The 20123-nt window shown below is 49.5% G+C and overlaps 2 protein-coding genes across 14 annotated transcripts in view; one reads left to right on the forward strand and one right to left on the reverse strand.

Annotated features, from left to right (window-relative positions):
- Nucleotides 1-11666, forward strand: part of CHD3 (chromodomain helicase DNA binding protein 3) — a 63693-nt gene extending 52027 nt beyond the window's left edge. For 11 of the 12 annotated variants that reach the window (XM_083472438.1, XM_083472435.1, XM_083472441.1 and 8 more), the window contains exons 29-40: nt 730-874; nt 1967-2132; nt 2639-2757; nt 3173-3326; nt 3685-3786; nt 4301-4441; nt 6192-6300; nt 7266-7398; nt 8008-8203; nt 9293-9456; nt 9736-9862; nt 10671-11666. In XM_083472438.1, the coding sequence (XP_083328564.1) occupies nt 730-874; nt 1967-2132; nt 2639-2757; nt 3173-3326; nt 3685-3786; nt 4301-4441; nt 6192-6300; nt 7266-7398; nt 8008-8203; nt 9293-9456; nt 9736-9862; nt 10671-10768 (1654 nt within the window). In that variant the 3' untranslated portion in view covers nt 10769-11666. Of the gene's footprint in view, nt 1-729; nt 875-1966; nt 2133-2638; nt 2758-3172; nt 3327-3684; nt 3787-4300; nt 4528-5964; nt 6301-7265; nt 7399-8007; nt 8204-9292; nt 9457-9735; nt 9863-10670 lie in introns of those variants that run through there. The other variant, XR_014518652.1, reaches the window with a different exon arrangement.
- Nucleotides 11667-16016: 4350 nt separating this feature from the next.
- RNF227 (ring finger protein 227) lies at nt 16017-20091 on the reverse strand. 2 transcript variants are annotated; one of them, XM_083472887.1, is made up of 3 exons: nt 19401-20091; nt 18175-18221; nt 16017-17423 (listed from the first exon to the last, which is right to left on the reverse strand). In XM_083472887.1, exons 1-2 carry the CDS (start codon nt 19984-19986, stop codon nt 18199-18201), a joined length of 609 nt encoding a protein of 202 aa, XP_083329013.1. In that variant the 5' UTR covers nt 19987-20091; the 3' UTR covers nt 16017-17423; nt 18175-18198. The 2 variants fall into 2 exon arrangements, with proteins under 2 accessions (XP_083329013.1, XP_083329012.1); XM_083472886.1 differs by lacking the exon at nt 18175-18221 and having other exon boundaries at nt 19401-20071.
- Between the last annotated feature and the right edge of the window lie 32 nt (nt 20092-20123).

A 20123-nucleotide genomic window follows, 5' to 3' on the forward strand; every position in this document is an offset into this window, starting at 1 on the left:
CCAAGCGGGGGAAGTCTACAAGCAGGACATGAGTGCAGTCACTCTCTCCTGCCCAGGATCGCCAGCAATGGGTATTGGAGGCAAGCTGCCTCTGATCCAGGAAGAAGCACACAGCTGTTGATAACTGCCTTTAAAGTTGTCCAAATTGGCAGCCATTGGCACATTTTGTTTCTATAGGCACTGTGTGAAGGACTCGCCTTCCATTCATTTTCATTGGATAATCCCACTGATTATGGGAGTGAAGCAAAAACGCTTCTCCATACATTGCATAATTTCATACAAATTTTGTAGAACCATAGAATGGGACCACAAGTGTCATCGTCCAACACCCTGCTATCACAGCTAAAAAAAACTATTTCAGGTGGCCTTCTAACCTCCATTTTAAAATTTCCAATAAGGAGACTCCAGCACCTTTTCTGGTATTCCAGTCCACTGCCAAACAACTCCTACTGTCAGAAAGTTCTTCCTAATATTTAGTCAGAATATCCTTTCTCATTTAAATCCATGGTTTGGATCCTGCCCTCTGCAGCAGCAGAAAGCAAGTTTGCTCCATCTTCCATGTGACACCACTTCAGATATTTGTTTTATCTGTTGTAACCTTTCTTCATAGGGGAGTTGCTCTGTCCCCTGAGCATCCATGGGGAAATGTATCAGGATCTTAACTTTGGTGCTCCCCCCCCCACCTTGCATAAATTCTCATTCAGCCTGTCGGATTTTATATTTCTTCAGGGCATACGTCTCACTATTCATGAGACACCTCTGCGAGCCTGGGGCTGACGGTTCTGAGACTTTTGCCGATGGGGTGCCCAGGGAAGGTCTCTCAAGGCAGCAGGTCCTGACACGGATCGGTGTCATGTCTCTGGTGAAGAAAAAGGTAGGGAATCTGACCATCAGGTTAGGAAAGGCAGTGGGTGGGTAAAGGGAAATCATCCAGTTCCCTTAAGAAATTATTATGTGTGGGTTTGAGCATGGCTTCTTTCCTCTAAAGGAAAAGGAAGTATTCTTGAATATCTTGATAAAAAAAATTCCTTCCTGTAGTACCTTAAAGACCAACTAAGTTAGTTCTTGGTATAAGCTTTCGTGTGCATGCACACTTCTTCAGATACCAGTATCTGAAGTATCTGATATCTGAAGAAGTATCTGGTATCTGAAGAAGTGTGCATGCACACGAAAGCTTATACCAAGAACTAACTTAGTTGGTCTTTAAGGTGCTACAGGAAGGAATTTTTTTTATTTTGACTATGGCAGACCAACACGGCTACCTATCTGTAACTTGAATATCTTGGTTTTCTTGTTCACCATTAACCAGATAAATTCCAACTCCCTCTTCTTCTTCTTCTTGCTTTAAATAACAAGCCAATATTTTACCTATCCTCTCTCCACAATCCCCATAGCTCTGGTGCAAATAAGCCAGTGCAAATTCAGCATAATATAGTTAAATTATGTGCATTGCAACCTTCAGTTTGAAGAACAGGATGCTTAAAAGACAATTCACTATTTTCTCCAAATTCTCTTCTTGGGAAATTCTAGTCTGTCTCCTGTAAGAAGCATATGCTATTATTACTCAAATATAGACTTCCCATTCAATAGCCTGGGAAGAAGTAGTGCCCTTATTATTTTCAAAGTATTCCTGGAATTCAGCATCTCTTTGAATTTTAAAATTCTCATCATACAAAAGTGAGATACTTAAATGCCATGAGACCGAACCACAGTTTTTGTCTGCTTTGAGGCTATTAGCATGATTTTTTAAAGGGAATGAATGGGAATGCCAGTATTTTGTGGTGGGTTTTTTTCTGTTTGGGAACATCGTAACTGCAGAATCTCTTCTATGAGAGCATGACTGAGTCCATGGGATCCTCCTACCCTTCCTCAATATTTCTACTGTTGGGCTTGTTCTTGCAGCCCTTATCTAACACAGCTAAAATGTGTTTTCTCACAGTGGGCTGCATATCTTTTTATATGGCAGGTGCAAGAGTTTGAACACATTAATGGTCGCTGGAGCATGCCTGAATTGATGCCTGACCCCAGCGCTGACTCCAAAAAGTCATCCCGAGCTTCGTCTCCCACAATCAAGACCTCCACCACCACCCCAGACCCCAGCTGCACCAATACCCCCTGCACCTCCAAGCCAGGTACGCCCCCTGGAGCAATGGGAAACACTGAGCATCTCTTGGTCGGAGGAATGCCAAATCACTTCCAACCAAAAGGCCAGAGACCCTCCTAATGGGTTCAGAATCTGGCCAATAGGTGAAGGTATTTTCCTTCATGTTGCTAGTCTCTTAGGATTTCTATCCTGCCATATCTCTGAGCATTGGGGCTGGCTACATTTACTAATCATTCCAAATAGATATCTCTCTCAAAAGAACTTAGAATTTTGCCCCAGGGTGTAAGACAAAGTCGCTTTACATTGATACCGGTGTAAATGAAACCAGATTCAGTTTAAGGAGGTGGCTGTATTAATGCTAGCATACATTAGATAAAAACTTGGTTTGTTAAAATGATAAGCGTCATGTGGATTTGAATGGCTGCAGTTTATCTTGGCTATGGATTGGTCCTAAGGTGTACAGGATTATAGTGCAAATGTGTTTTTGAAGAAGGAGAGGATGACTGACTGTTACCTTGGTGTCCATCCCACCAGCTACCCCGGCTCCCAGTGACAAAGGAGATGGGGCAACCCTGGCAGAGAAGGAGGACCCAGAAGCCAAAGATGAGAAGCCGGAGAAAGAAGCCAAGGGTGGCGAGAAAATGGAGGTTGAGGTTTGTGTTTGTGCAAGGGAGGGGTTCTTTCAGGTGGTCCTCCAAGCAATAGAGCTGCCTGGTTTGGTGTACCTTGTGGGGGGAGATATTTTGGGAATGTTTTCAAAAGCAGAGCTCCTGGGGAAATTACCAGGATTGTTGGCACTGAAGGCAACAACCAACGTTCTGTGGATGTGCCCTGTTCTCTTCTTCCCACTAATTTTGATATTAAAAGCTTCTGGCCTTTAGAAACAACAGCTTGAGGATTCCACTGTTAAGCAGTAGCTCCAGTTGCAGTCAGTGAAACTTCAACCACATAATCCCCTTTAGTAGCGCTACATCATCTCTAATTCACTTCCCTGCTGTGTGGAGTTCCTAGCAATGTATCACTAGCTCAAAGGGTGGTGGAAAATGGTTGTTATTTTGCATTTCTCAGCCTTCAGCCCCCGAGCAGCCCACTTCTGCCACCTTCTCAGGGGAAAAAGCGGAAATGGAGTCGTCCAAGAAGCCTGATCAGGAGGGATTGGTAGCACTTGGGGAGAAGGAGACAGAAGCCGAGCCCGCAGTCAAGGAAGAGAAAGAGAAATTGGGTAAAGATTTATGATGTGCCTCAAGAATCCTCACCTGCTCTTTACTGTCAAGGAATGTGGACCTGAGAAGAGCTTGTCATCAGTGGGAGCTCTAGCCAAACTTCCACCTTGCTTGTATCTTCTCTGGATGGTGTGTGGTGGTATTGTGGAGGTAGTGTCCATGGTTCTATGGGACGCCCCCCCCCCCGTGTCATGATAAGCAACCAATGTTCCATTTTCAAAAAGGGCAAGAAGCTTTGGCTGTTCCTTTGGGGGGAAATGGTAACAGATCATAGTGAAGATCCTACACAGCACTGCATGACATCAGATACTCCAAGTGACACCCCCATACCTCACATTTCCCCTGCACTTTCCAAAGTTCCAGATGCTGATCCCGAAAAACTCGTGGCAGATGAGAAACCCACAGAGAGTGACGAGAGTAAGGAAAAGGCTGAGGGAGAGGCACAGGAAGTGAAAAAAGGTAACATGGGCTTTATGAGGCAGAGGTATAGAGGGATGAACCCATATGTGGTTGCAGGGCTTGAACTACTAAAGCCCTTTGCAACCTAGAGCTGAATCTGTGTCACCATCCAGGGGTTAGGCAAGTTGGGGGAAATGAGCAGTTTAGGACTCTCACTGGGAAGGGGACATGTGATACTTTCCAGTTTTTAATTCCCCCTCCCCACATTTTGCCTTGCCCTGGTTTCTGGGAATGGCCCAATGGCAGGATTTGAAGGCCCTGTTTGGGAAAGGACAAAGACCACCAGTCTCTGTTCCCCCTTCCCACTCCAGAAATTGGCTGACATGTGCAGGGTGACTCCACATGGCCTTGAGGGAGGGAGGCAGATTTGAGGGTGTGGCTTACGTAGAATTTTGCCAACCCCCTCCAGCGGGGAAGCCTGTGGGGAGGGACACAGAAGCTACAGGAGGGAGATGGAGAATTCAGGGCTTGGTGGCCTCTTTCACCTCCCTGTTCTTACCCTCCCTCTTACAAGAAGAGGCAAAAGCCGAGAGGGAGCCTGGAAAAGAGCCCAAAGCTAGCAGCATCAAAGATGAAAACCGGAACAATGGCAAGAAGGAGGAGAAGACTGAGAAGCCCCGATTCATGTTCAACATAGCCGATGGTGGCTTCACGGGTATGTTGTGGCTTCGGGTGCAGACCCACAATGTGATGAGCCTGTGCTGGGATAGAGTGTGACCTGGCAAGTGTGTGTGTGTGTAGGTCAGTGTTTCCCAACCACTGTTCCGTGGCACACTAGTGTGCCGCGAGATGTTGCCTGGTGTGCCGCGGGAAAAATTAAAAAATTCGAAAGATTTTTTTTTTTTAAGTCAAATTTTCGATTGGGGCGCCGTCACTAGATGACCCCTGGGGTTCCCTCCCTCCCTCTCGCTCTGCGCCTCCCTCCTCCTCCTCCTCCGGGGAGGCCCTTCCTGGCTCTCGGCCAAGGCTTGGCGGCTGCCACTCACTCACTCGCTCGCCCACCCGTCCCTCCATCCCTGCACCCGGCCTCTCCCCCTCCGTCCCCGGCGCGGGGGCTGCCGGGATCCGTAGTCCCCTTGCCCTTGGGCTCCGCGCCCGCGCGGGGTGCGCAAACTACGTTTCCCAGCGTGGCCTGGCGGGCCGGGCGTTTTGTTTGAAGCGCTCTTCTCCCGGCCATGGAATGAGCGCAGCAGCGGCGGCCGGGCGGGCAGGGGCTCTTCCGCGCAGACCCCGCGCAGCCTGCCTGCGCCCCCGCGGAGATCGGGCGGCAGGATGGAGCCCGGGGATCCCCGCGGAGGTGGAGCGGCGGAGGCGGAGGCTGCCCCCCAGGTAGGGCTGCGTCGGGGGGTTTTATTTTTGCAATGCTGCATCCGCGCCGGAGGGGACGCATCGGACCGCGGGGAGACCCCTTGGCGGGCGTGCAAGGCAATGCATGCGTGCAGGCGTTGCATGCAGTGCAGTGCAATGCAATGGCAACGCGGCGCCCTGCATGCATGCATGCAACTCCCACCGGCGCTCCGGACTTGGCAGGTGAGGGAGGTCCCCAGTGGGCGGCAGAGAGAGCCGGGAGGGCGAAGGGGAGCTGGGGGGGAGCAGCGCTGCTCCCCGAGCCGAGCCCGGGGGGAAACTTTGGCGTCGTTGCGCCGGGTGTTGGAAGCGGAGGCTGGCGGGGGCCCCTCACCTGCAAAACCTGGTCGCCTCTCATATATTTCGTGCATTGCATTCATCGCCCGCTTTCTCCTCCAAGGAGCTCCCGGGGGCGCGCGTGGTTCTCCCCGTGTTATCCTCGCAACAACAGCCCTGCGAGGTGGGTCAGGCGAGTGGCCCAAGGGAGGACCCAGGGATTGTCCTGGCCAGGTGGGGTGATTTGAACCCTGCTCTCTGCCCGGTCTTCATCCTCATTTAGCCCCCACATGTGCATGACTGTGCATGACTGAGGTTTTCCCCCCTCGTCTTGGCTATGGTGTGAGTCTGTGCTGTTAATTAATGGGGTTCTGCCTTCGGAGAAGATGAGCCAGCCCTCAAGGAGGTGATTATGTAATTTGCTAGCAATTCATGTCCCTCCCGGCGTGACGCTGTGCGCTGACGTCACGGGGCTGTAATGGTGGTGTGCCTCGAGATTTTTTTCATGAAACAAGTGTGCCTTTGCCCAAAAAAGGTTGGGAAACACTGGTGTAGGTGTGTAGAGAGTGGCCCTCTCCCTTGTTTGGGCCAACTAGGGAAAGAAGCTCTCTCCCTTAAGTGGATATTGTGTGAACTAGGTCACTTAGTGTGGAAGTAACTTGTACTGTTTGGGCGCCAGCTGGGTCACCTTGTGAAGAGAAGCAGTGCACTTAATTTTGCCAGGAGTTCATCGAGAGTAGCACTGACTGTGGACATCTCTCTCCCCCCCCCTCTTTCTTCAGAGCTCCACACCCTGTGGCAGAACGAGGAGCGAGCCGCCATCTCCTCCAGTAAGCTTAACGAGATCTGGCACCGCCGACATGACTACTGGCTACTGGCGGGCATTGTCCTGTATCCTTTGACCCAGGAGAGCAGTGTGTGTGTGTGTGTGTGTGCTGATTCATGGCAAGCAAGGAGAGCCAAGCTCACCTCCTGGAAACCCCTACTTGAGCTCTTCCTCAGCGAAAGGTGCAGCCCTTGGCGAGAGATGTGACACTACAGAGAGGCGAGTAACAGAAATATAGGATTCGTGCCTAACCTGGGAGTGGGCTTGGTTATGGCACTCTCCTCCAATATTGGCCACTGGCTGATTCAAAGGGAGATTTGGCACCTTCTGAACAGCTGTCTAGAGCAGGGAAAAGACCCAGCGACTGTCCTCTGTGCTAGGAATGTCCGCTGCTGGCGTTCTGTATAGCAAACATGACTTCAGTGTTTCCCCCTCTTGAATGCTGCTGACCGTGGAGAAAAAGTGTCCTAGCATGGGAGAAGAGCCCAGCAGCTGCTCAGGGGCTGCCCTGCTGCTCCTGGAGGATTATCCAACCATTGCTAGGCAGGCACTAGGACCCAGCATCTTCTCCTTCCAGCCTTGAAAGGAAACGTTGGGCAGTCATCTGCCCAAAAGGTTTTCTCCTAATCATACCCTGTGATCCCAAGCATCTTTGCCCAGCAGGGCTCAATAGGACTTCTTCCCCAGGTGTCTTTTAATATTTCATACCAAGTTTGCCACCTCCTCCATTCCTTTATTTCTGAGGAAAACAAAGGTTCAAACGCTTTTTCTTGCTGTTGTCTGCTTTTTTATGTTTATGGAGCTGTGTGAGTTGACAGGGAACAGCAGATCCAGACTTTCTCTCATAGCCTCAGGGCTGGGAAAGGCATTTCATGGCCTCTTGGTTCAGGGTAGATAACCATGCAGAGCCATAAGCTGTAGACTGCGACTTCATGCCAGGCAGTTCCTTGTTCCCCTGCCTTGCTGGGAAGTGGCAGTGGGTTCCCTGTGGCCTGTCAATATTCCTTAATGCCCCTGCACCTCTCTACAGTCACGGCTACGCTCGCTGGCAGGATATCCAGAATGACAACCAGTTCGCCATCATCAATGAGCCCTTTAAGACCGAAGCCAACAAGGGAAACTTTTTGGAGATGAAGAACAAGTTCCTTGCCAGAAGATTCAAGGTGTGGATGAATTGATGGGACCAGACAGTAGAATCAAGGGCTTTGGGGCCAGTTGGCAGTCACAGAGCACGGCTACTTCAGGCATAGCAGTCTGTGTAATTCAAAAGCTTGCTTTCAGCATTTCGAAGCTGAAGTTGAAGCTGTGTTAACGTTGGCAGTGTAACCAGAGGTTGCCAATCTGAGGACGGCGACGATGTCAGCGGCTTCTGAAATAAACCAGGCGTATATCCAGACAATTACATATTTCCACAATCACAAATGTATTTTGGGGTGCAACATAATCTCAGCTTTTATAAACAGGTTTCTAGTCCTTATGGTTATGAAAATAAGTTTGAATCTAATGCCTGGGGAGAACCTGAAATCCTTAAAGTGGGGTAGTGGAGGTGTAAGCCTTTCAGGGGTACTTTAGTATTCTGCATAGTTTAATTTCCCTCTTTATGGCTTAGAAGAGTCAGAATTAACTGTATTTGTTTAAACTAATCAGTACTGAAGAATCTGCAAATTATTGCCCAGTCCTGGTTTTGGTTACCTTGAGAGGAAAGCCACGTTGGGCCAAATGGCAGTTTTTCAAAGCACCTCATTTTCCTTCTCTCCATTTCCTTCCTTCAGCTTCTGGAGCAAGCCCTGGTGATTGAAGAGCAGCTGCGGAGAGCCGCCTACCTGAACATGACTCAGGACCCCAGCCACCCGGCCATGGCCCTCAACACCCGCTTTGCCGAGGTGGAGTGTTTGGCCGAGAGCCACCAGCACTTGTCCAAGGAATCTCTGGCTGGCAACAAGCCTGCCAACGCCGTCCTGCACAAGGGTAAGAGGCGGGCGGGTAGGAGGGCCCGGAGAGGACAGTCCATGTGAACCCCCTACACCCCGCCCCCCGCGCCTCTGTGCAGCGTCCTCCTTCTGTACCACATTCTGAATCCATTAAAGTGCGGTTGTGATCAGAAAAGCCGCTGTGTACAGTTGTCTCCTTGATCCTGCTCTGTGTACTCTGGTGTATCTGCTTTGGTCTATCCATGGAGTATCCACAAATATCTTCTGAGTATCTGCCAACAATCCTTTGTGTGCTTGCTGGGCATCTGCAAAACATCTTTTTATCTTCTGAACATTTCCCCTCTCCTCTCTGTCCCAAGCATGACTGCTGAGTAGTCCACTGAGTATCTTTCGGTGTAGCAGTGGAATTATGCCCTTCAGACTATCCTCTCACACAATCATATTCAGTGCTTTTGATGTATCTTTTCTTTTTTTAAAGTCCCCATAAAATTCTCTTGAGTTTCACATGGAGCGCTTCTGAGATACCTGGCTCCATGCACTTTTAAGTATCGCTTGTGTATTTCTCCACCAAATATTCTGTGAGTAGCACTGGTTCACATTTGTCCCCATCCACGTGTCTCTTAAATATTTTGCTGTCTCTGGTGCATTTCTCAAGTATATCTGGTTTGTTTTCCTGTGAGTTTCTCTGGTGTGTCCCCCACCCTCCCAAATACTGTGTGAGCATTCCTTGCATTTAGTCTCCCATCTTGGTGCATTCATTTCCCTCCATCCGCTTGGACTCATCCGAGAGTCTCCAGTGCCTGGTAGCTATCCTTTGGGAGAGTATTTCCTCTGCGCTTGGTGATGAACAATCTGGCAAGTGGGCCGAATCCCTTCTCTATGACGGGTGGGCAGAAAGAGTGCATAGATCTTCTAGCCCATTTTAGGAGTGTCCATGGAGTGAGTTTGGCTCAGGAGCAAATCTCACGCCGCTGCCCCAGCCCCCATGAACTTGGTGAAATGCAGGATAGGTTTGGCAAGGGGTTCTTGGGTTCCAGGAGAGGTCGCCTGTTAACCTGGGCTCTGCCCCCCCTGACAGATTTCGGTCTCTTTCTCCTTCTGTCTCCTCCCTTCTCTCTCCTACCAGTGCTGAACCAGCTTGAGGAGCTTCTCAGCGACATGAAAGCGGACGTGACGCGCCTGCCAGCCACGCTCTCTCGCATCCCTCCAATTGCCGCCCGCCTCCAGATGTCCGAACGCAGCATCCTCAGCCGCTTGGCAAGCAAGGGGAACGAGACGCAGACTGCCCCGGTAACCGTCCGCTCCTTGCTCCACTCTCGTTTCCCTGACTGGCCAGTGAAGTGGGGTGGAGGGCAGCTCACAACAGGGCCTAACAAGGTTTTGCTTCTATTGGTGGGAAGGCAGCCTGGAACACAACTGATAAAAACAGGTTGTGAAACTTTTAAGACTTGGAGGGATGGTCCTTCCAGACAGACATATTATTTCCACCTGTTCTCTTGTGGCATTTCTCTGCATTGTGGCTGGAGTTCAGTTGCCCTCTCCCTCTTCTTTTTTCTTCTCTTCTTACAGACCTTCCCCCCTGGGCCCTATGCCACCCCTCCAAGCTTTGGGGGCTCCTTTGGTGCCACCCCTGGCGGAACACTCCCCACTATGGGTGCCAACTACAGCCAAATGCCAACTGGCTCCTTCATCACAGGTTGGTTGTGGGTGAGTGGGGAAAGAGCAGGCAAGGGCAAATTGAAACTGCATGTGGGATCTCTGACCACAGTTCACCCCCCCCACCCCCACTGTTGTGGGGCCAGCGGGGGGGGGGGATTTTGTCTCCTTCCCGGACCAAAATACATCCTTAGAGCAACAAATCAGAATGAGCATTTTTTGATATTCTGGCATTCCTGTTTTTGACATGGGACCCTTTCTCTGATCCAGTCACTAACCAGACTCATACCTACTTAACAATGAAACCCATCGAGGAATGAAGATTCCTGGGTAGTCTGGGGGAAGAAAGGTCAATATATGGGTGTTGAAGGAAGTCCAGCAATCGTACCTTCTCCCCTTGGCTCAAGGATGTCAGAACATGGAAGTTGATGAGGGATTTTCATGGTTGGTTGTTTTTTCAGTGCCCCTAAAAATGGTATTCAGCAAAATATGTTCGGCATTTTATGATTTTATTAAAGTTCACCACCACCACCCTGCACAATACCATTTTGAGGCTTTGCCTCTTTTTCTCCTTTCTGATGCTGATGGCTTTCTACAAAGATTAGAACATGTGAGCGGGGAAATAAGTGTGTTTTGTGGTTGCTAGCCAAAACAGCAGCTTCTGTGTGTCAGAAGTGGGCTATGTAATGGTGGCGACTTATAGCAGGGGATGGTTCTCACCACCAGTATGCCCTCCTGCTCTTGTTCCTTCTTCAGTGGGCAACACCAGGCAAGTGTTGGGAGCTGCATGTCTGAGTCGTTCCTCTAGCTAACCCTGCCTTTTTCTCTCTCTGCTTGTGCAATTGCAGCCAACGGTCCCCCTGTGATTGTGAAGAAGGAAAAAGAAGGAGAGAGTCTGGAGAAGAAAGAGGCAAAAAGTGGGGAGGTGATTTGCATAGACGACTGATGGGGCACCTGGGCTAACTTGCCCACCTGGTCGCTTCTGGACAGGTTCTGCCTCTGGCAGAAGGGAGGGGCACGTGGTTCCCCCTCAAGCCTCTCTTTTATTTTCTGATCACGTTGGTGGCTTTGCCTGGGCGGTGGGGAGGGTGGGTGAATAATGCCCACCTCAACCTCCTGTGTTAGATTTAGTTGCTGTCTCCCAAGCACCTCCTCTCTCCCTTCTTGGGTGTGGGGAGGCAGGTCTCAAAACCAGCCGGGGAGAAATGTTTGGGAGCCAGGGCCCATCTGGGTTCTGTTTCTGGCCAGAGGCTTTTAAGTGGAATTGGAATTAGGCTCCCAGGGCTCCACCTTTGGAGTCTCCTGCTTGTGACAGGGGAGGGAGCTGCCTGCCTTGCGGCATTAGCTCCTGGCAGTGCCGAACCTTTGAGAAGCACTGCAAAGTGACTCTATAAATATGAATATATATATAATGTATACACACTCATCCTGTATGTTTAACCCCCTTCCCACTTGTGCTTGGACCCCTTGCAGGGGCGATAATGGGGCAGTCTGGGGAGGGGGACACACTCCCTAGCCATGTTCTGTTCTGAGAACGCATAGTGTGGGGAGCAAACTCCACCACCAACTCCCTGCATCTGGAACTCTGGGGAAGCCAGATCCCGAAGGTGCGCTCCTTCCAGGAGTGTCCCCTGCTTTGAGCGGGCGGGCAAGGGGGCTGCCTCTTTCCCCCTCCTTCCTGCCAGCCTCTTCCTTAGAAGCAAGTTGTTGGAGGAGGAGGGGGGCGGCAGGGAGAAGGGACAACAGGAGGGCCAGCTCTGCGCTCCTGGATTTTGTTGCCGGATCTCAAGTCACTTCTTGTTTAAATCTTACAGAATAAAGGCACTGTTTCCTTGGCTACATCACCTGGGTGCGTTGTGCCTCCTTTGTGTGGGTGGCTTGGAAGAAACGGGGCTCTGGCAGTGCTTGAAAGGGGAGGCTTGGTTTGCTGTTGAGTCATTTGTTTCCACGCAGTTTCTGTGTCATTTTCACACAATCTAAAAGGTTGCTTTGCACATTTAAAAAAGGTGCACATAAGCGTTGAAGATGAAATTTGTTAGCAGTTGTGTGTGCTGAGCTTACAATGCTCTCCGCCACCTGCACCTTTGCAAAATATGAACATGCTGTGACTTACGCATGGATTTAATGTAAGCACCTTTCCATGCAAGACTGTTAACAGATGAAACGAGACTTTAAGAAATGGGGTAAATAGCAGCATTTGCCTTTCTCGTGCAGAGGATTTTGGAAATGTTCAGCCCTTGTTATTGAAGAGGGGAAAATGGGTATGTAGGAACAGCTCAAGATTATTTTTATTTATTTATTCAGGCTTCCTCCCACCTCTCCTCTTGGTGTAAATGGCAGCTCACACCCACAATAAAACCCATATGTTAAGGCAAGTGGCAATCTACAAGCCAAAAGCAGAGCAGGCAAAACCCATAAATGAAGCCAGCCGCCAATTAAAAAAAATGAGTAATGACAAAAACGCAGCCAAAACCCATGTAAATCCAGTGCTCTTTACCTGTTGGCAGAAGGAGGGTGAGGGCCTGGCGGGACTTCCTGGGCATTTCAGAGCCTGCGCTCTGAGCCTGAAGTCAAGGAGTGCAATACAGATGCCAAAAAGGTCCCCAGGGCTTGGGTTTGCTCAGGACTAGGCATGGAAGGAGAAGGTTTTTTATATGCTCTCAACCATTTACACTAAAGATTGGCAATGGGGAAGAAAAGGCCTCTGGCCATCCAGCAGCAAGAGAGCCAGTGTGGTGTAGTGGTTAAGAGCGGTAGTCTCGTAATCTGGGGAACCGGGTTCGCGTCTCCGCTCCTCCACATGCAGCTGCTGGGTGACCTTGGGCCAGTCACACTTCTCTCAAGTCTCTCAGCCCCACTCACCTCACAGAGTGTTTGTTGTGGGGGAGGAAGGGAAAGGAGAATGTTAGCCGCTTTGAGACTCCTTAAAGGGAGTGAAAGGCCGGATATCAAATCCAAACTCTTCTTCTTCTTCTTCTTCAAGTCCCATTTCTGGGACATCAGGAGGAAGCTGCAGGGCCAGAGTGAGGTTCTTTGTGTGGTGCAGGTGCAAAGCAGGAGGGGGCCAGAAATGAAGATGGTCTGGCTTTGCGCTTCAATGCAGCCATATAGGCCACTTAGAGATTCCACTCTTGAAAGCTCTTGATACTTCAGTTGGTAGAGCATGATGAGCCTCGTGGTCTAAAATTCTATGAAAGAAAACAAGACAACTAAAGGAAAAAAAGCAAGTGGTGAAGTTTATGGCACAAGCTAGGAACCCTTCCCACCAGCAGAGGTCAGCCTAACCCTCTGCAAAAAGCTCTGCAGGAAAATCTAACCTTTCGTTCCAGCCACTGAAGTTCTGAGAAAGCCATGGCAAGGTACAGCTTCTGTGAAGTGACTGAACGAGAATCACAGGCAACCAGGCTCTTTCTGTTCAGCTATCTGGAGCATCTCTCATCAGGGTAGCCTCTTTGATGTCTTCACCCACCCAGCTGTCCTGACCCGTCACAGATTGTAAGAGCACTAACAAAAAGAAATTTACAAGGGTTTTCTTCCGCCAAACTGTTGAACACAGCTTTTCTGGCACATACTGCTTTTTTTAAAAAAGGGTCTCACTGCCATTGAAAACATCTGGAGGACACCGGGTTGGGGGAAGGCTGCTTGGCTGAATTCCTATTGGTGCAATAGAGGAAACTAGGAAGTGTCATGGTGTTTAGTCAGAACATTGGGCCACCAAGCTCAGTTCCATTGACATGTGACTGGCAATAGTTTAAATAAAAAAATTCCTTCCAGTAGCACCTTAAAGACCAACTAAGTTAGTTCTTGGTATGAGCTTTCGTGTGCATGCACACTTCTTCAGATACGAGGTATCTGAAGAAGTGTGCATGCACACGAAAGCTCATACCAAGAACTAACTTAGTTGGTCTTTAAGGTGCTACTGGAAGGAATTTTTTTATTTTGACTATGGCAGACCAACACGGCTACCTATCTACTACTGGCAATAGTTTGACAGTGTTTCACACCAAAGTCTTCACCTGAGAGTTATTGCTGAAATTAAGCCAATCTCACACATGGATTTAGTTATAGCATCCCATTATGTACCTCCCATACTCCATGAAAATTCAATAGGTTTATTCATATTGTTAGGTTTCTTTCCTACTTTTTAACAAGTACAGGAAGGGAAATGAGCAAGACACCTTGCTCCATGTATCAATATTAAGCCTTAAAGGTAAAGGTACCCCTGACCATTAGGTCTAGTTGTGACCGACTCTGGGGTTGCGGCGCTCATCTCACTTTATTGGCTGAGGGAGCCGGCGTACAGCTTCTGAGTCATGTGGCCAGCATGACTAAACGGCTTCTGGCGAACCAGAGCAGCACACGGAAACGCTGTTTACCTTCCCGCTGGAGCGGTACCTGTTTATCTACTTGCACTTTGACATGCTTTCGAACTGCTAGGTTGGGAGGAGCAGGGACCGAGCAACGGGAGCTCACTCCGTCACAGGGATTCGAACCACCGACCTTCTGATCGGCAAGTCCTAGGCTCTGTGGTTTAACCCACAGTGCCACCTGCATCCCAAAAAAGCTCCACTTGCTAGATGAATTCTGCATTCTTCAACTCCTGGGTCATAGCAGCAACATTCCCACAGTAACAATATATATGGTGTAAAAAAAATCAAAAGTAGGACCCTTGTAGGGACTTTGGGTTGAAAGTGTGTCCTAGGACCGACTAGTGCCATAAATCAGGAGTTGCCAACCTTTTTGGACCAATGGGGGCACCAGTCACAAATGGTGGGCTCGCATAACACAAAAGTAGAGATATAGCCCCCAATAACATTATGCTTACCATGGGAATCAGCTATGTCCAGGTGTGTCTTTTTAAGAAAAAAAAGACCTGTGGCACTTCAGGTGTATCAGTGTAACCCATTTTAGGCATCAAGCTGACCCAAATCCTGCCCCAAATTCTCCTTTGGAGTTGTAGACTCACCGTTCACATGCTGGGCTTGGCTTGTTAACAGGTTGCTCTCCCGATCACACACCACTGCCTCAAGGCGATTTCCAGCTTCGTTTCCAAAATGAGGCTCCTTGGCCGCCAAAAGTTTGAGTCACATCCCTCCTTGCTGCATCTGTTTGTGTCTGGCTGTGGGCTAGGGTGGACTAGCCAGAGTGAGTCACACACATGCCACCCACACAGGCCCATTAAAAGCAGCCCTTGTCCCTAGTCATGGGAGAGAGGCTGGTTGCAGAGTCCAGAGCGATGATTAAACAGGATATGATGGCTTGGAAAATTGCTGCAATCCTCTGGATGGGGAAACCAGAATCGGAAGGAGCCAGGGACAGGTGTGCTAAAGCAAGGAACGCAGCAGCCTGAGTCACCCAGGTGGAGAATTTGCAGGCTGCAGGGAACACACACACACGTAGGTCTCATCTACTCAAGGTGTTGGGAAATGGCAGATCCCACCTGGCTAGCCAAACCTGCAATATTGTCAAGCTTTCTTGAATGCAGTGAGGCAGTAAGTGTCAGACTAGGACCTTGGACAAACCAGGGTTCAAATCCACACATGGCCAAGCTCACCTGGTGACCTTGGGCCAGTCATTGCCTCTCAGCCAAACCACCCTCACAGGGTTGTGAAGATGAAACTGAGAGGGAAAACTATGTCTGCCATCCTGAACTCCTAAGTGAATAGGTGGGATATAAGTGTAATTAATAAAAAACTAAACTATTTGCCCCATTCCTACTTTAAGAACCAATTAAGTATTTTACATCCATCTTCCCCCAAATTTAGACCTTTTCCTCACCTTGAGAGCTTTTGGATGAAGGGCACTACCCTGCTTCAAGAGCTCACAACCCTTCTGGACCCCGAGCAGCCTTTCAGATATTTTGGTTTATGACCTGTATCAGCCCTGTCTATTTACAAGGTTTTTGCTGCCATGTCAAAGCTAGGAGGTGGGCCACTGCATTCTGCTGACACAAGACAAAGGCTTGTCTCAAGGCAGGGCCAGGCCCCCTACATCAACCAAGGCCCAGAAATCTTTTAGGTTGGTAAAATGATTCCCAAACAGTGTGCTGTGGAAAGGCTGGTAGTCTGTGGACTGAGGGATTTTGCTTGGCTGCTAAGGTTTGGAATCGAGAATTCCTCAATTGGTGAGGTCCTTTAACTGATGTGTTTGGGACTAAGGGGCTTTTTACAAAACCAAAAAGATAACCACCAAAATAATAGTTCCACTCGGGTTTTTATTAAAATTAAATAAGTTACAATTGGCAAAATGGGGAAGAATTATAAATATGAAATTATCAAGTATGCCAAACGCATTTCACAGAAATGCTTCTTTAAAAACAAACAAACCAACACTTAAATAATTTCCTTGTCAGGAAGAATGCAGTATATAGCTAGGAGAGGCAGACTGCCTCTTCTGATACTTTTCACATCTGAGATTTCCAAAATGGGAGAGCCTGCAGAATCTGTTCTGTAGTTCGTAATGAGTGCAGCAAAAGAAAACTGTTGGTCGGAGGAAGCACAAGCCAAACCAACACAGTCACAAGGATTACGAGGCCTGCTTATAGCCTGGATGGTCTTCTCAAAGGATCTTTGGTCAAATAAACTTTTACTTCAGTTACTCATCTGAAAAACTAGGAAACAACCTCAACTTTGTGTCAAAAAACATGTTGCAACGGGGGGGGGGGGGAGAAACCTTAGTAAGAACTGGATAATGTACCAAAATATTCCCATGAAGCCATTTAACCAAATTTGTTTCGCCCTCAGGTATGCTGTCCGAGGGCAAAAAAAAGCCAAATATGAAAGATGTAGCTTGCAAGACTGAAAACATAATATACATACACACAGGGATTGCAAGGCACAGTGTTTCCATCCTTGACCTCTCATACAATGGCACATGCTAAATTTTGTTAAAATGGCTACTTTGCAGTAGGAAAACAAAGTACTATGAGTGCCAAAATATACGTTCAAATTGTAAGGCATCCAATCTTGACTGCATCTATCCCATTTTTGCCAGAGCGCACGTAGGAGGGTACCTTCAGAAAGTAATCTCATGTATGCCCCCTCCGTTTTTTGAAAGGCACATAGACAATGAAAAACTTTCCATGGTTCAGAACCATGTTAAACAACCTATGCGCAAGTTAAATTGACTGCAAGTCAGCCTTCAAGACACAGAGTTAGTCCAGAAGAGATGTAATCTTGTATCACATTTGACAGGTCATCCTCCACTTTCTGCTGCTATCTTCCACATTCTGCTCCATTTCAGGAGACAGAAGCTGTGAGGGGAGAAGGGATGAAAAGAGTTTCTGTAGCTCTTCTTGGGTCATCTGTCTGCAATGGCCTCCGTGGGGTCATAAGGAATAGCACCTCCCTGAGCAGCATGGTGAAAATCTGTCGCATGGTAACCAGAAGAACAGTGCATCATCACCTCATTCATCCTGCACGTACTGCAGGGAAAGGACACCCCATGGGTGGACAAAGGATGCTTCAACAAAGCCTTGAAGGTGCAAGCTGGCTACTCTTCTGGTGTAGCAGGCTCATAAAAGCTTGTTGATTCCAAGCCAGCCACTTTTCAGATGATGTAGCAAGTCATGAGTGCCAAGTCCTTTATTTCAGGGCCATAGGCTGCACGGGAGAGAAAAAGAAAGCCACTGGTGTAAGCTATAATTGGGGACCCATAAATATTTAAAACCGCTAATGCCAAAGCTTATGTCCGTCAGCACAAGCCTAATTCAGGAGCCTCATATTAAAGCAAGAAAGTGTTTCACCTGAACCACCATCCTGACCCGACTTTGCATCATGGAGGCAAGGGAAAGGAAGTGCTCAGTCAAGGGACTGGCACACTCTTTCAAGTATATAGTTGTAAGAAGTTAGAGTACACTCCAGCCCCAAAGGGAGATGGGACTCATCTACAATAGTTTTGTCTACCAATACATCCCTGCTCTAGCTCACTTGCTCAATTTCCCATCTTGACATCTGAATATGAAACCTGGGGATTCTCTCCACCATCATTACCCTACAGAAGACAACTCAATGTGGTGATGAACTGTTGCACAGAAGGCGGTAATTTAACATTGCCTGCTGGCCCCCATCTATACACTGCTCAGCACCTACACGCAGAAAAGCTGACCAACACCTGGATTTTGAAAAAAGCATTGACGTTTAACATACATAAACCCCGTGATGTCAATAAAATGGAGATTAAGGACACGGCCAGCAGGATTGCTCGCTTGCTCCAAACTGACACATCTTATAACCGTGCTGCCACTCAAAGGAAACCTTGGCCAACTAATCCCATTTTAGTCAATCAATGCAATCTACATAAAGTTTCGAAGCAAGAAAGTTTCCTTTTTAAAAAAGAAGAAAGAAGACCCACAAGTCAGATGCAGGAGGCAGCAGCTCAGAAGGCCAGGCGTGTTAAGTCTGTCAAAGCAAAAGCAAAGATGGGCTTAAAAGGCAAGCATTTATAGCGACTAAAAGCTTTTGTGGAGAGGCCACGTCGCAGCAAAGTGTTACACCCACTACCCCAAACATGCGTACACATCTCCCAAGGTGAGCAGCACTTCATGCACCTGGCAAGGCAGACTCCTGCCAACAAGTGAGGCCTGCTAAGCCCCTTGAGCCTCCTGGGCTATTTGTTCCTCCCACCCTTATGATGAGCCTCATTCCCTGTGGCTTTCCATTATTCTGTTTTAAAAATCTTATTGAAAACAAATGTTTTACTAATAATTATTTTTTAAAAAATTATCGCAATAACATGAGGTTGAATCCTGACAAGACAGAAGTACTGTTTTGGGGGGACAGGCAGGTGTGGGGGATTCCCTGGTCCTGAATGGGGTAATTGTGCCCCTGAAGGACCAGGTGCGCAGCCTGGGAGTCATTCTGGACTCACAGCTGTCCATGGAGGTGCAGGTCAATTCTGTGTCCAGGACGGCTGTCTACCAGCTCCACCTGGTACGCAGGCCAAGGCGCTACCTGCCTGTGGACTGTCTTCACCAGAGTGGTGCATGCTCTGGTTATCTCCCGCTTGGACTACTGCCATGCGCTCTACGTGGGGCTACCTTTGAAGGTGCCTCGGAAACTGCAATTAATCCAGAATGCGGCAGCTAGACCGGTGTCTGGGAGCAGCCACCAGGACCACATTAACACCGTCCTAAGAGATCTGCATTGGCTCCCAGTACGTTTCCGAGCACAATTCAAAGTGTTGGTGCTGACCTTGAAAGCCCTAAATGGCCTTGGTCCTGTATACCTGAAGGAGCGTCTCCACCCCCATCGTTCAGCCTGGACACTGAGGTCCAGCTCTGAGGGCCTTCTGGCGGTTCCCTCACTGCGAGAAGTGAGGCTACAGGGAACCAGACAGAGGGCCTTCTCGGTGGTGGCGCCTGCCCTGTGGAACGCCCTCCCAGCAGAAGTCAAAGCAATAAACAACTATTTTACTTTTAAAAGTCATCTGAAGGCAGCCCTGTTTAGGGAAGTTTTTAATATTTAATGCTGTACTGTTTTTAACACAGAGTGGCTGGGGAAACTCAGCCAGATGGGCGGGGTATAAATATATTATTATTATTATTAGACCCCGCCCCCCTACCGCATAGAGGCACTCACGGTTGATTGGTGGTCTCCGCCTGGGGGGCACGGACCTGCTCCGGCCACGCCCTCTCCTGCTCCGCGCAGGCGCATCGCTGTCCCCACTCCCTCCCTTCAGGAGTCTCTTCAGCGCCCTCCACAGGCGCCACTGGCCGGCCTCGCCGTCGCCGCCCTCCTCCTCGCCGTCGCCCTCCTTCTCCCCCAGGCGCTCCTCGGCCTTGTTCCCGCCGCCGGCCCCTTGCTTCTCGAGGCGGACGACGCGCTGCCAGAGCTCGGCGTCGATGGGCGGCAGGACGAGGCGCCGGCGGTTGCCCGTCAGCCCCGCGCTCCCGCGCCTGACGCCGGCCACGAGGAAGTTGCCGCGCTCTCGCAGCGAGGTGACGGTGCGGCAGTAAGGGCACGTGACCTCCTCCCACCAGCCCTCGCGCGCCAGCTGGCACACGCAGGCGCTGCAGATCACGTGGCGGCAGCGGGAGGGCTTCCACGAGCCGTGCGCCCCCCCCAGGCGGCGCGGCGCGCGGCCGCAGCGGTCGTAAGGCATGCAGCAGATGCCGCACTCCAGGTCCTCGGAGGCGCCGCCCTCTTCGCGCTCGTCCACGGCCATAGCCTCCTCTGCCTTGACTTTCAACGACCTCTTGCGCGCTCACCCGTAGCCCGCGAGGCGCGCGAGCCAACTGAAGGGCGCCTCTTGCCGGCTGCCTCTATATATAGACACGAGGAGAGCGTGCCCGGTCGCTTGGG

The sequence above is a fragment of the Podarcis liolepis genome (assembly GCF_965112155.1).
Source record: "Podarcis liolepis genome assembly, chromosome: 13".
NCBI classification, from domain to species: domain Eukaryota; kingdom Metazoa; phylum Chordata; class Lepidosauria; order Squamata; family Lacertidae; genus Podarcis; species Podarcis liolepis.